This window comes from Lissotriton helveticus, chromosome 6 (assembly GCF_964261635.1).
Source record: "Lissotriton helveticus chromosome 6, aLisHel1.1, whole genome shotgun sequence".
NCBI classification, from domain to species: Eukaryota; Metazoa; Chordata; class Amphibia; order Caudata; family Salamandridae; genus Lissotriton; species Lissotriton helveticus.
Window position 1 is genome coordinate 584,848,259 of NC_136067.1, and position 15,034 is coordinate 584,863,292.

General features: G+C 44.0%; 1 protein-coding gene across 2 annotated transcripts in view; it reads left to right on the top strand.

Moving 5' to 3' along the window:
- The window catches only part of SMAP1 (small ArfGAP 1), an 870,387-nt gene that overhangs the window by 323,685 nt on the left and 531,668 nt on the right, over nucleotides 1-15,034 (top strand). For both annotated transcript variants that reach the window (XM_078648020.1, XM_078648021.1), the window contains exon 4: nucleotides 1,359-1,434. In XM_078648020.1, coding sequence (XP_078504146.1) covers nucleotides 1,359-1,434 — 76 coding nt within the window. The remainder of the gene's footprint in view (nucleotides 1-1,358; nucleotides 1,435-15,034) is intronic.

Genomic DNA, 15,034 nt, shown 5'->3' on the forward strand with positions numbered 1-15,034 from the left:
TGACTATTCATTAAACTAAGACCGTAAAAACATTGTAATAACCAGCTTCAGTGATTTTCTATTTCCTCAGTCTTCTCTCCATTGAGTCGACATTTACCATTAATGTATACAAGCTTACAATTAGACTAATCAGTTTTATAATTTTCTTTACCACTAGTGTGCATCATGCATGTTTATTTTCATCACAGTGAAGAAATACGCACAAGTACCATATGTTCGCATCCAGTTTGTTCTTTGAGTGAATTGTGTTCTCTTATGCTGACAACGCTGAAATGAGTGTAGTTTATAACCTATGTGAGATTTATCCATCTAATGCCACGACTAATCTGTATTCCTGCAGACAATAGATCTAGTGTATAATCAATGGCCAGGTGGGTTATTTTGTTTGTATATAAATAGCTTCTAGTGGTCATGCTTGATATCTCTAACAAACATAATAAGAGACATGCAAATATCTTTAGATTTGATCATGCCCCTGCTTAGCATAGCAGGTGGGTCGATCCAGTAACATTCCTGTATTTCCGTGCATCCTACAAAGTCTTGCCTCTCTGGTGATTCTCTGCCAGGATCCTGTAGTCTCTAAACAATAGAGGATACCTTGTCATATCAGCATGTAGTTTAACTGTTGGGCATATGTAGCCAAGGCTGACCTGCTTAAAGGAGAGAGAGGGGTTGGCGTATAATTAGAAATCTTCAATACAGCCATGTACGAAGGACTTATTTTATACCTGGCTTGATCTGCAAATTGCCTGGAGTCCCAGCATAACCAAAGTAAAATCAAGTTATTCAGTTTGTTTCCTGTCCTAACTGGAACACTCCTTTAGGTTCCTTCTTCATTACGGTAAGTAGAGGGCTAGTATCCAGCCTTGAGACTACGAATTGTTTTAAAACTTTAAAACACAAACAAAACAGTTTCTACTTTTCCAAACATTTTTGAAAACATTTAACTATTACAAAGAGCTTTGCATGGAAGTGGGGAGGGAAACAGACTACTGGTATTGTGCCAATATAATGGCTGCCAAAGGTGAACAATGGTGTCTCTTTGGATGTATTATTGGTCATAAACAAAACCAATAAACAAATATATACAGAACACTTACAAAAAGCACAATGCTCCTAGTAAACCAGAGATGCGTGATGTTTAAGGGATTTATAGCTCAGTGTTTTTTCTTAATGTATTTGACAACTGCCATGTTGATGACTGTCTTGTAAATAAAAACAGTGCTCTATCTGTATTGTTTTAGTATTGTAATACAAAAACATTTGCATGCTAATGCCTTTTGTTATACTGTTTGATTCAAACTGTCCTGTGTAGCCCCTCCATTTTCAACATTTTTCCTTAAGGTGGAAATGTTTAGATCTGTGGAATTTTTCATCAGGGATAAATATGAAAGGAAGAAGTACTACGACAAAAGTGCTACTTTTGCCAACGCTGTAAGTAAAAAAATATATATATATATTATTATTTAATGTTTTTTTGTATTTCCATCATAGCACCTTTAGTTGAGGGCACTTTAGAGCCCTGCTTCTTTTCAGTTGAGTTGTAAATGTACAGCTCAGTTCTCCAACTTTAAAGTAGGTGGATAACGCGGCTGTTTACACAGGTTCTTCCTCTAGGCACAGATCCATCTAACCTTGTGATATCTTTAGTATATTTTCAGTGATCTCTATAAATCGAATTGGTGGTCTTCGCTCATGCGCTAGTGAGCAGATAGCTGTTCAAAAGTACATAACAGTTGGCTAGAGTGAGTCTTGTAAAAATGGACATTGTATAATTATTTACTTAAGTCTTTCTAATTATTTGGATATCTTATTGTTTTGTGTCAGAAATGGGGTTATTAATTTGGGAGAAGGGGGGTCCCTACCAGCTCAATACACCCACACTGGTTAGGTGAAAACGCAGTTCTGGGAGAATCTTGGCTCACGTCTTGGTAGCTATGGCACACACAGAAGCCAGTCCCCAGAGAAGCGTGTGCTAAGTTTAAGTAGTAGCAACGATTTCAGAGTAATTAGCACAATACTGTACAATTCCTACACCGTTTTAGAAAAACAGAGAAAAGTATTTTGAGCAAGAAGGCACCAGTACCATCAAAATAGGTTAAGGGGACCTGGGCATCAGGTCTTAAATAGTTTTAAGGCAAAAATCAACTGTTTGCAATGTACAAGGTCCTCGGTGCAATTCGGTCAGACCTCATCGAGCTGATATTGTACATACCAAGCCGGTTGTCCCGGTCAAAGGTTTTGCTTTCAGATGTAGTCTCCAACTGCTGGTAAATCTTCCTGAACAAGACCGGGACAAATCTGGTTTTCTCTCATAGTGTGGTCGTAGCCTGCCAGTCTAGTAGGGATGTAGAGATGAATAGGATAATTCCTCCCTGGCATCTCAAAGTAAAAAGAGCTAGTGCTAAAGCTGCCCTTGTGCCTGTCAACTGTTCCTGTGCACTCCCAGATTGCTACCCCTGCCAAGTGGTCATCATTTAACACTCATTGGCCTTTCATGGGCAAAGAGCCAATCCATTGTCCTCTGATTCAGAGTTGTCAACTCTCCCAGGCAAGGTTGTGCATTCCGGCTTTGGAGGTCTGCTGAGTGGCAGAACTGGTTTTAAGCCAGTTCTGGCAGCCTAAAGTACATTTGTACAAAGTCGAGGTTCTGCTTAAGTTGTAAAAACATCTGATTTCCATCGTAAGTCACGTTTTCAAAACAAATCCAGGAATAACGTTGAACCATTTTTCTGGCTCTTTTATTAGTGGATGTGGAAAATAAAGACTTTAATCCCAACTAAGCCTATTTAAAAATAAGAGTAGTCAGGCCTACCGAGTGAAATAGCTTTTGAAATTTATTTCACTGAGGCGCACTAACCCAAATATGTTGTGACCCCTATTTTCTTTTTATAAATTAACATGTTTTTGATACAAATATGAGTAGTGTGTATATATACGCTGCATCCCATGTGTGACACTTAACTTTCCATGCCAAAGAGGCATCATTTACGGTGGACACATAGAGAAGTTTATTATGGCCAAGCAGGGAGTTCCTACTACAGAGCGAAAGTGCAAACACTTTTTCTACAGTTAAGCAGTGGCAAAATGTAGAGCCCCAAATCCAGCAACAATATGGTCCAGAAAAACTGGGCGATCATGCAGAAAAGGAAGATTTGCTACAATGTGCAATTATTATGCAGAATCTTACACTGCTATATATTTCTAGGTTTTCTCTTGAACGGTGTCTTGATCATTTGTTAGGGTTGTATTATACTTTAGAAGTATACAAAGTCTGACACTGGTGCACAAATACACTTTCTACATCTGGTCACGAGTACGTTTGGTGCATAATTTTCCACTGAACCTGTGTGTCATGTTCCTTCGTTTCCGCAACATTGGATCCTTTATACATTCATCTGCTTGTATCGTTCCCTGACGTTAGGCTGGAAATCCATAGTACATTAAAACAGCAGAAGCACGTGTAAAATGACCACAGGCCTTAAACAACATTCTTTATTTAGTAGCACATTTACCTCATTAGAAAGAACGCAAACTTCAACCAAAGAGGTGAAATGTTAAGCTCTTTTACTCCCCCTAGATGCCACCATAGCTTTGATTTCTACTGCACGTCCTGTGTGAGAGCTCTGCTCTAACATTTCTGTAAACCTAAAACTGTTAAAAAAAAAAAAGTCTATCTGCCCTGGATTTGAACCAGCCTTATCTTCAGCACTGAACTACTGTGAGTTGGTATTAGGGAATATGCTGTCTTTTCCAGGCCAAGGGGATCATTATATCTGGCAGCCAGCTGTCATCAACTGTCATCATGGCTAACAGAGAGAAGAAATAGCTTTTCAAACCTTGTTTATCTTGTGGACACAAGAAGATTTACATTGATGACTCTCATTTATAGTGCATTATTGCCTTTATCCAGCTCATAAGATATCAAAATGTGAAATATGTAAAACTTTTACAGCTAAGACTCTTTAGGACAGAGAAAGGATGTTGGCATCTTCTAATGGAGCTGACACCCCTTCAGTAGAATATTAATTGTAAGGTTCCCCTCCAAACACTTCCAAGAAGTCAGCACATAAGCGGTGACATATAGTTTCCTCAACTTGACTTGTTCGGTACAGTGCTTGCGACCACCTCTTCAACTTTTACACATAGAAAGCAGTCCTATAAAACAGTGAAAAAGAAATCATCAAAAACCATGTCTCCAACCAATAAAGCATCATTGAGTCGTCGATGAGATCTGCTCTGAATCTGGTTACCATCCACTGGACCATAGACGTTGATCCCTTGGACGATGGGACTAGAGCCATTGATGTCATCTCACCTATCGACGTCTATGCCACCGACGTGTCTGAAGAGGCTGTCTATGACAAACCTGCTGTGGACGACAGAGATGATGACAACAATACCGCCAGTGACACTGTTGACGGCAAAATCATTGTAGACTGCAACATTGTTGATGGCAAATTTAAAGGAATAAATTTTTTCACCATTGAAAGGGTCAAATTTACCCATAGCTCAAATGTTAGTCAGACCAAGAAGGAGGTGGTGTTGGACCTGGCCCTTCTTGCAGGGTTAGCCTGAAACTTTTTGCCTTCCTCTGCTTATTTTTCTGACCTTGTTTTTGTTTGGTTTAGGACTCTGAGCGCTATACCACTACTAATCAGGGCTAAAGTGCATGTGTTCTCTCCTCTAAAATAAGGTATGATTGGTTTACACCTGCTTGCGATACTTGATTTACTTGCAAGTCCCCTGTAAAGTTGTATCCCATATACCCAGGGCCTGTAAATTAAATGCTAGTAGTAGGCCTGTAAATTAAATGCTAGTAGTAGGCATGTAGCACTGCTTGTGCCACCCACAGACGTAGCCTTTCAAACCTTTCTAAGCCTACCACTGCATGGCAAGCTCAGTTTACTGCTACTTTGACTTTTTCTATTTAAAACTACTTGCCAAGCCTTAAACTCCACCTCTATTACACATAGCTCACTCTTAAGGTAGGCCCTAGGTAGCCCTATGGGCAGGGTGCTGTGCAAATAAAAGGTAGGACATGTGCCTTTGTGTGGCATGTCCTGGTAGTGACAAACAGCCTATGTTGTTCTTCCCTGCTGTGAGGCCTACTCCTCCATAGGCTAGTGTTGGGAATGCCCTTATCTATTTTTCTGTGGTAATTCCTGATCAGAAAGGAGTGGCGCTGTATTGTTTGCTGTGTTTAGAATAGTGTTTAAAAATCCTGCTTACCTGTGTAGTTGGATTTTACATTACTATTTTAGAAATGCCACTTACAGAAAGTGGGCATTTCTCTGTGGTTATGACGATTTGTTCCTTGCAGCCTGACTCCAAAGCACGTTATGGGATTAGTGACCGCTGCACTTGGAGCATACTTCCCAGATAGCCACAATACAGGAAGGTTTGGATGTGACAGGGGATGCATCTGCAATCATCTGCATACTAACAGTCTTACTGGGCTGGAAGAGGTCGTTCGCACTTTACATTTGTAAAGGTTCTGTCCCACCCTCACACAAAAGGCTTATGTTCGAGGCATATGAGCTCCAGATTGTACACTATGCCTAGATCGCCACCTAGTGTTGGGTCCGGATGTTTGCAGTTTGTTGTTGTCCTGAAAAGTTCTTTGGAAGCCACGAGATAGGTGACTCCTCCTTAGGACCACATTGTGCATGGGCATCGGCTCCATCCCCAGATTGGTTTCTTCTGCCATCGGGCTCAGATGTATCTCCTGCGCTCCGGTTTGGAACCAAGTTTTCTTCGGTGCGCAATCCTCACGCAGTTCGACGGTATTGTCTCGATCGCGATTCTCAACTAACTTCGAAGTATTCGATTCCGGTCGTCGATGAAGGCCTTCGGGCCTACCTAGGCCTCACTTTCTGGCTTATGGAAAGGACACCATTCAAGAAGTGTCCTCCATGTGGGTCGAAGTTTCCCCACACCGACCTACATGAGGTGTGCAACCTGTGCCTTTCACCGGAGCACAAGGCCAAAGACTGTTCGGCGTGTGCCTCATTCCGCTCCAAGAAGACGATCCGGGACCGACGAGCTCGAAGAACTATGGCTCGCTCGTCAGCTCCGATTCCTGACGACATCTTCGATGTGGGCGTCAACGTGCCAGAACACCAGCACGCCGAAGAGAGTATCGGATCATCAGATGCCGAAGACTCCGACGTCGAGGAGGTCACGCCAGTTCAACGGGTCATAAGTAAGACCGTCGACCCCACCTCTTCCTCGACACCATCTAAAAAGGCTTCGGTCACACCCTCGCCTTCGGGCCGGGTGCACACCGAGAGACTGCATCTAATGCCCCGCCTACGGGCCCGGCAAAGAAGACCATAAAGCCTTCAGGCGGCTCGGGCTCGAGCCAGCCTACTTCCGGTGCCGACCCAGTACCGACACCGAAGAAAAAGCCATCTTCCTTTTCCACCTCGACCGTTGCTTCGACACCCAAGCATATGACGCCGAAGACTGGCAGCCGTTCGTCGACACCGAAACCGCACTCAGAGCCGAGTAAAAAATCAACCAAAGCTCCAGACTCACACACATTGGAGCCGAAAAAACCCTTGGAACCGAAAAAACAGGTTCCCATAAAAGACACTTTGAAAGGGCACGCTCCTAAGCCAACTACAGACTCAATGCCTAGAAAACCTACGGAGCCGAAAATGTTGACGCCAAAGGATTTATCAGGCTCACAAGAGCTTTTTACACCGGATCCACAACAAAAAACCCTTGTAAAGGATCCCAAAACTGGACAATTGACTCTCAGCTCCAAGAAGAGACCACTTGAGGCGCCAGCACCTCCTCCCCCTGCATAGAAAAGAGACATTGCAAACTCTCCGTTAAGGGTCCCTTCTCCTCCACCTCCCCATGCTGTTCCTACTCAGACACCTCCTCCAACACAGCATTCACATACACCATCTCCTAACCCAGACGATGATGTACACACAGACTCTGATTATGAAGGTGGGGGTGCACATTACCCACCACACCCTAATAGTCCCCCTCAGTCACCTAATCCATGGGATGATTACATCACCCCTGATGTGCCTTATGTCCCACAGGATGATGTCTATCCTTCCAGACCTTCCCCACCAGAGGACACCATAGGTTTTAACCTGCTAGTCCAAAGAGCTGCACAATATCATGTGGTGGACTTACACACTGATGCAGTGGAGGAAGACTTCCTATTAGACACTTTTGACACAACACAAAGGTCTACGGCCATCTTGCCAATGCTTAAGGGCGTCATCAAGCACGCAACAGAGGTCTTTAAAGACCCCGTAACAGCTAGAGTCCTCAATCCCCGCATTGAGAAAAAATATAAAGCTGCCCCTGCAGACCCAGCTTATATTAAAGGCCCGGGACAATTAGATTCTTTGGTGGTATCCCATGCACGTAAGCGTGCTAATTCCCAAACAGGTGAAGCCTCACCACCAGCCAAAGAATCTAAACTCCTTGACACTTCTGGCAAGAGAACTGCGACACGAGCAGCTAACAGCTGGCGCATTGCCAGCACTCAAGCCTTGCTGGCAAGATATGACAGGGCACATTACGACGAAATAGAGTCCCTAATGCAGCACCTACCAGACAAATACAAAAACAGGGCTAATGAACTTATACAGGAAGATAAAAATATCACTAATACTTCCATCTGTTGTGCCCTAGATGCTGCAGATACTGCCTCAAGGGCAATCAATACCAGCACCTTACTACGCAGACATGCCTGGCTACGCATTTCAGGTTTTAAACCTGAGGTCTGCCTGCCAGCGCTCTGAGACCTTCGGGTGATTTATGCGCAATACAAATGAAATAAAATGGAAAATGGAAATGGAGGTGCAAAACTCTATACTTAATCAGCCATTTGATGAAACACATTTGTTTGGCCCAAATGTTGACGTGTCTTTGGAAAAAATGAAGAAAGACACCGACACTGCAAAATCGATGGGAGCCTTGCAGCACAAGCTCCCAGACGTTCTTTTCGTCGCTCATCGTACAGAGGCAACACAAGAGGCTACTCCTCAGAAAGTCCCTCCTCTTCCTACAAGACCCCTGGCCAATCCACATTCACCAAGGGCTACCAGAGAGAGGGTTACAGGGGTAACAACAACAAAGGCAGAGGCAAAAACAACTCCTCCCGCTCTGTCTCCACCCCTAGCCAATGACTTTCCTCCCCTCCCCCCAACATTCCACTCCTGTGGGGGGAAGACTCCAACAGTTCCTGCCTGCATGGATCAACATCACATCAGACAGGTGGGTGCAACAAATTATTCACTCAGGTTACTGTCTAGAATTAACATCTATCCCCCCAAACATACCACCCAAACAGCGTCCAATGTCACAAGAACAGCTGTCACTGTTAAAGCCAGAAGTGGTATCTCTGCTAGAGTGCAATAGAACTAGTTCCTCTGCACCAGCAAAACAAGGGGGTTTACTCTCTATATTTTCTAATCCCAAAGAAGGACGGCTCTCTAAGGCCTATTCTAGACCTCAGACCGCTAAACATATATATACAGTCAGTCCATTTTCACATGATCACACTCCAGCAAGTCCTTCCTCTCTTGTCACAAAACGACTTCCTGGCTACCCTAGACCTCAAGGACGCATACTTCCACATTCCCATTCACAAAGCTCACAGGAAGTATCTCAGGTTTGTAATAGACGGGCAGCACTACCAGTTCAAAGTACTCCCATTATGAGTCACAACACCACCAAGGGTCTTCACCAAGTGCTTGGCAGTGGTGGCAGCGCATCTAAGAAGACAGCACATCCATGTCTTCCCGTACCTCGACGACTGGCTCATAAAAGCCAGCTCACACAATCAATGCGTAAAACACACTCTTATCACCATCCACCTGCTCCACGGCTTGGGGTTCACAATAAGCCACACCAAGTCTCATCTACAGCCATCCAAAGTACAACAGTACCTAGGTGCCACAATAAACACCTCAACAGCACTGGCTTATCCCACCCCAGCAAGGATAGCCAGCATGCAAACTCTCCTAGCAAAGTTTCAACACTCCCTCTCAGCACGAGTGTTCATGCAACTCATAGGGATGATGGCCTCTTGCATCTTCATAGTGCCCCATGCAAGACTTCAAATGCGTCCGCTACAAGAGTGCTTATCACGTCAATGGAACCAGGCTCAAGGTCCATTAACAGACCTAGTGTTGGTAGACGGTCAAACTCATCGCTCTCTGCAGTGGTGGAACACCAAGAACCTTTCCAAGGGACGACCGTTCCTAGAGCCAGTTCCCCAAATTATGTTGACTGCGGACGCATCGCTCTCCGGCTGGGGAGCCCACATACTGCAACACGCCATGCAAGGCAAGTGGACACCGCAACAAAAGTTACTCCACATCAATCACTTGGAGTTGCTAGCAGTATTCCTAGCACTAAAAGCTTTACAGAAGCAAGTAGCAAACAAATCTGCGTTAGTCCGCACGGACAACATGACAGCAATGTATTACATACAGAAGCAAGGAGGCACGCACTCCCTGCAACTATCTCAACTAGCACAAGAAATATGGAGGTGGGTCATACCTCAGAACATATTCCTTCTAGCCCAACATGTCCCAGGAGTACAAAATACTATAGCGGATCTGTTGAGTCGTCAAACACAACAGACCCACGAGTGGGTACTTCATACACAAGTTCTTCAGCCATTCTTTCAGAGGTGGGGACAACCTCAGATAGACCTCTTTGCCACCCACGAAAACGCAAAATGCCCAAGCTTCACCGCCAGATATCCACATCCACTGTCCAAAGGCAATGTGATATGGATAAATTGGTCAAACATTTTGCGTATGCTTTTCCACCTCTACCACTCATGCCACTAGTAGTACGCAAACTACAGCAGCATACTCTGACCCTCATCCTAGTTGCTCCAACGTGGGCCAGACAACCGTGGTACACCACACTGCTACAACTGTCTGTGGTACCACACCAAAAACTGCACCTGTCTCCACACCTCTTAACACAGAACCGTGGAGAGATCAGACACCCGGACCCAGCTCAGCTCAACCTTGCGATCTGGCTCCTGAAGTCCTAGAATTTGGATATCTGAACCTTCCTCCAGACTTCATGAATGTCATTAAAGAAGCTAGACGTACTACCACTAGGGCATGTTATGCAGCCAAGTGGAAACAATGTGTAATTTATTTTCATAACAACGACATTAATCCTTTAGATGTGATTAACCCCTTCCATGCGTCGGACGGCCAGCGGCCGTCCGACGTCACGGTGGGCGTGTGCGGAGGACGGCCGGGGGCCGTCCGAACCACGCCCACATCGTAAATCACCCGCACTTTCGCCTCGGTCAAGGGGCTATTCAACACATCATAGGTTACTTACTGCATCTTCAAAGATGTAACTTAGCCTATACGTCTATTAGACTACATCTTGCTGCAATGGCAGCATATCTGCAAAACAGACAAAACCTATCTCTGTTCAGAATGCCTGCCATTAAAGCCTTTATGGAAGGTCTTAAAAGAATAATTCCTCCCAGAGTACCACCTTCACCTGTATGGAATTTAAACCTCGTTCTCACATGGCTAATGGGGACTCCCTTCGAACCCCTGCACAAATGTGAATTACAATTTTTTACCTGGAAGGTTGCGTTCCTAGTAGCTATTACCTCCCTGCGCAGAGTTAGTGAACTACAAGCACTAACCATTCACGAACCCTTTTTGCAAATGGTTTAAAATAAGGTTGTTCCGCGTACCAATCCAAAATTCCTGCCTAAAGTCATTTCTCCATTCCATCTCAATCAATCTGTGGAACTGCCTGTTTTCTTCTTGCAACCACCCTTTTGTATCGCTTCTCGCAACCACAGTCAGTAGCAGAAAAAGCTCTTCCCACTTTAGATGTCAAAAGAGCGTTGCTATACTACATAGAAAGAACACAACCCTTTTGTAAGACAAAACAACTTTTGTGTCTTTCTCACCACCACACAAGGGCAATCCCATTTCAAAATCTGGAGTAGCTAGATGGATTGTCAAATGCATACAGATTTGCTACCACAAAGCTAAACGTACGCTATCTGTTTCTCCTAAAGCCCACACTACCAGAAAGATAGGGGCTTCAATGGCATTTTTAGGGAACATTCCCCTAGACGACATCTGCAGAGCAGCCACATGGGCTACACCGCACACATTCACAAACCAAACACTATTGTGTAGATGTGCAAACAAACAACAAGCTAATGTGTGCCAGGCTGTTCTCAAAACATTATTCCAAACTACTGCAACAGATAGGGGTGGTCGCCGCTAAGAGTGGGTACTGCTATATCATCTATGCATAGTGTACAATCTACAGCTCATATGCCTCGAACGGAAAATGCTACTTACCAGTATGCATCTGTTCTTGGCATGTAGAGCTGCAGAGGTGTACACGCCCACCCGCCTCCCCGGCTACCCTTGTCTGTCCCAGTATTATTTTAATTAGATACAAATTACAAGGGCATCCTTCCTGTACTTGCAAAGCTCAATCATTTCCCTAATGGCGAAAAACAATCTGGGGATGGAGCCGATGCCCATGCGCAATGTGGTCCTAAGGAGGAGTCGCCTATCTCGTGACTTCCAAAGAACTTGTCAGGACAACAACAAACTGCAAACATCCGGGCCCAACACTAGGTGGCGATCTATGCATAGTGTACAACTCTGCAGCTCTACATGCCAAGAACAGATGCATATTGGTTAGTAGCATTTTCCGTACCCCCTACTGATGTCTGGAGCGAGGGCTGGGTTGAAAGGGATTGTTGCACACTTCTAAGGGTTCCTTTGAAGTCACCCCTTGATCAAAGGCAATTTTGAGTATAGGTACTGGGGCTCTGACACCTTGTTTTTAGACACTGCATGGAATTGTAACCAGACGCTGCTGGCTCTAAAGACTACACATTGCCAGAGGACTGCTGCTGCCAGGATGATCCACCATATGTACTACCTGCTCTGTTGTGCTGCCTGCTGATTGCTGGACTACAGAAGGGACTGCCACTTTGCAAGCTGCCTTTATCGGCTAGCCTGGTTAAAAAAGGGTATTTCACTGAGCAACCTAAAACCAGCCAAAGGGACCAGATGTAGTATGACATCGCTCCTTTACTGAAACTTATTCCTGGAGATAAGGAAACGGAAGAGCTATACTTAAAGAAGGAGAACTGACTTACTTCTTCATTATTGATGCAGCAATAGAAACCTCGAATACAGGTTTTCACTTATTTGCATGGGGTACAGTTTTAAGAAGACAAGGCTAGTTAAAGTCCGCAGACTTCAGTCCTGAGTTCCGATCTAAAATTTTGGATATGCCTTTTCAGGACCTAACTCTCTTTGGTAAACCTGTAGATGAGGCTCTGCAATGTCTTAAAGCGAACACTGCAAAGGCATTAGTACTTCTCAGTACCATATAACTCGAACATCTAATTCTCGTTGCTCGAGACATCGCAAAACTTCAAAGGAGGATTTAGCCAATATGTAGGTCAGGGGCATACCTAATATCCCCAAAAGACAATCAGTATTATTCCTACAATCGTTACCAAAGACAATATTATGGGAGACCTTCAGGGAAGAAGAGTGGTTCATCACAAACACATACCAATGACAATGAGAAGAGGGCTTGGCTTACAGCCTTTGCCCTCTCTTTCATCTGGTACTCAGAAGTTGGGAGGGAGAATTACCCTTTTTGCTTCTGCTTGGGAGAATATAACGTTGGACAAGTAGGTGACCCAAATTGCTCTTTCAGGTCATACGTTGCAGTTTGCTCAAATACCCCAGTATGTCTATCCAAGAAGGAGCATAGTCTCCATTTGAAGGAACTTCAAGGGGTAATTCTTATGTTTCTTCTCAAAAGGGCAATAGATGTTGTTCCTAAGTCACAGAGAAACCAAGGATTTTGGGCCATATGTATGACCGTTTTTTGCAGTCACAAATGGGCAATCAGCCTGTTTGCGATTTTAAAATTGATCTAGCCCATGTACGAACCCTATTTTGCGAGTCGGTAACCAATTACCGACTTGCAAAATAGGGTTTGCAACTTGCTATTAGAAAGGGGCGTGCCATGGTCGTCCCTTCCTAATAGCGAGTCCAAATGGTATGTACCATTTTTTTGCGATCGCATTTGCATGCGCAAAACACTTGCAGTTTACCACCTACTTCAAGTAGGTGGTAAGCCACTCGCAAACTGCAATTGGTTCCCAGGCGACCCCTTCCTCTTTGTGAATGGGTGCAAAAATATTTTTTAAGAGCTGGCAGTAGTCCTAGGGACCATGGCCTGCCCTTAAAAAATTAAACTGAAAAGTTTCATTTTTCTTGTTTAAATGCATCCTGTATTCCTTTAAGCAATATGAGCTGCATGAAATAAACAAAAAAAACCTGCTTTGTTAAAAAAGCAGTTACAGACATAGTGGTTTGCTGACCCCAGCAGGCAACAATCCCTGGGAGTGCTAGCCATTCTTAATGGGGTAGAAAATAGCACCTGCCTCATGAATATTAATGAGACAGGCAATTTGCGACCCCATTAGGAATGGATAACAGTGTCTGGGACACTGTTGTAAATTGCATTTTGCGAGTCGCAAAGCGATGCAATTTGCGACTAGTAAAATGTAAGGGTCCTACATCTGGCCCTTAATTCCAGGTTTTTCCTGATCAAAAAGAAGACAAATCGATGTAAACTAATACTGGATCTCAGGCAGCTGAACACATTTCTAAAGAAACAATAATTTTGGATGATTATTCTACAAGAAGTCCTTCTGATGATGATAGGGGATTTTCTGACCTCCCTGGATCTTCGGGATGCATACATCTATATACCCATTCATAGAAAACACAAAGTATCTTTGATTCTTGGTAGCGGAACAACATTACCAGTTCAAGGCGCATCTTTCGGAGTCAAATCAAGACACTTCAATAAAGCCCTTCTGCAGACCCCTCGCATGGCCAGATGTGGTGGCAGATGTTTTTCGTACCTAGCCCTCTGTCATTGGAATAAGCTGCCCCTCAATATCCGCACCTACCCCGTCTTCCAGAAGTTACTAAAAACATAACTGTTCTGAATTATTCACTCTGCTTTGACCTACAGGACAAGCGCTGAGATGCTCTTTCGGGAGCAAGTCGCGCTCTATACAAAGTGCATAAATAAATATTAGGCAAGCTTACTTTAAAAAACACAACTACAGGAAGAGAGAGAAATTGCAATGGGTTGACATTGTGTTCACAGTGCACTGTGAACGAAGAAAGCTTGTGTACAGAATTACACGTAGAAAGAAAGTGGAAAACTAAGCAATGTGTTTCAGCTCATATTAATAAAATTGCTGCAGTAACTACATGCACCATGTACGGGAGAAAACATGTAACAAGCATTGGCATAGCCAATAGGTCTCACCTTTGGGACCTTATAAGTGTTTAGTTATCCAGCACAACATCCTTGGTGCAACAACATCAACTGTTGCATGGCTAAACACTTATAAGGTCCCAAAGGCAAGACCTATTGGCTATGCCAATGCCAATGCTTGTTTTGGTCTGGGCTTGTGAAATACTTTATTTCCCCCCAGCCCCATGTAATTCAAGGTCTCCCTTCAATAAACCGTTCATTTTGAGGATGCTGTACAACGTGGCCAGATTGTGGAAAAAATGCGCAATGATGCAGTAGCGTCATTTAGTAAATATGTCTCAAATATGCCCACCTATAAAATGACAGTCACAATTTGTTTGTATTTATTGATCTGATATTGATTGATACATTAAAAACCATGATACAACATGCCACAAAAGCCACAAGTGTCAGCAGCAGTTGGCTTAAAAAAAAAAGTTACAAAAAGAGGGTGTGGATGGGGCAACAGATGAGCGAGTGGGGGGAGGCAACAGGGCGTGGGAGGGGAAAAGCATCAGATAAGGGGAATCTACATGGGGTTGGGGCGAACTACATGAAGGATAAAGCAACATGGGCCAGCGAGGGAATTTATTGCTGGGCGGGAGGGCAAGCATGGAAGACCAGGAGGGAGACCGCAACAAAGAGTGTGGGGTCCAATGTTATGTGGTTAATTAGG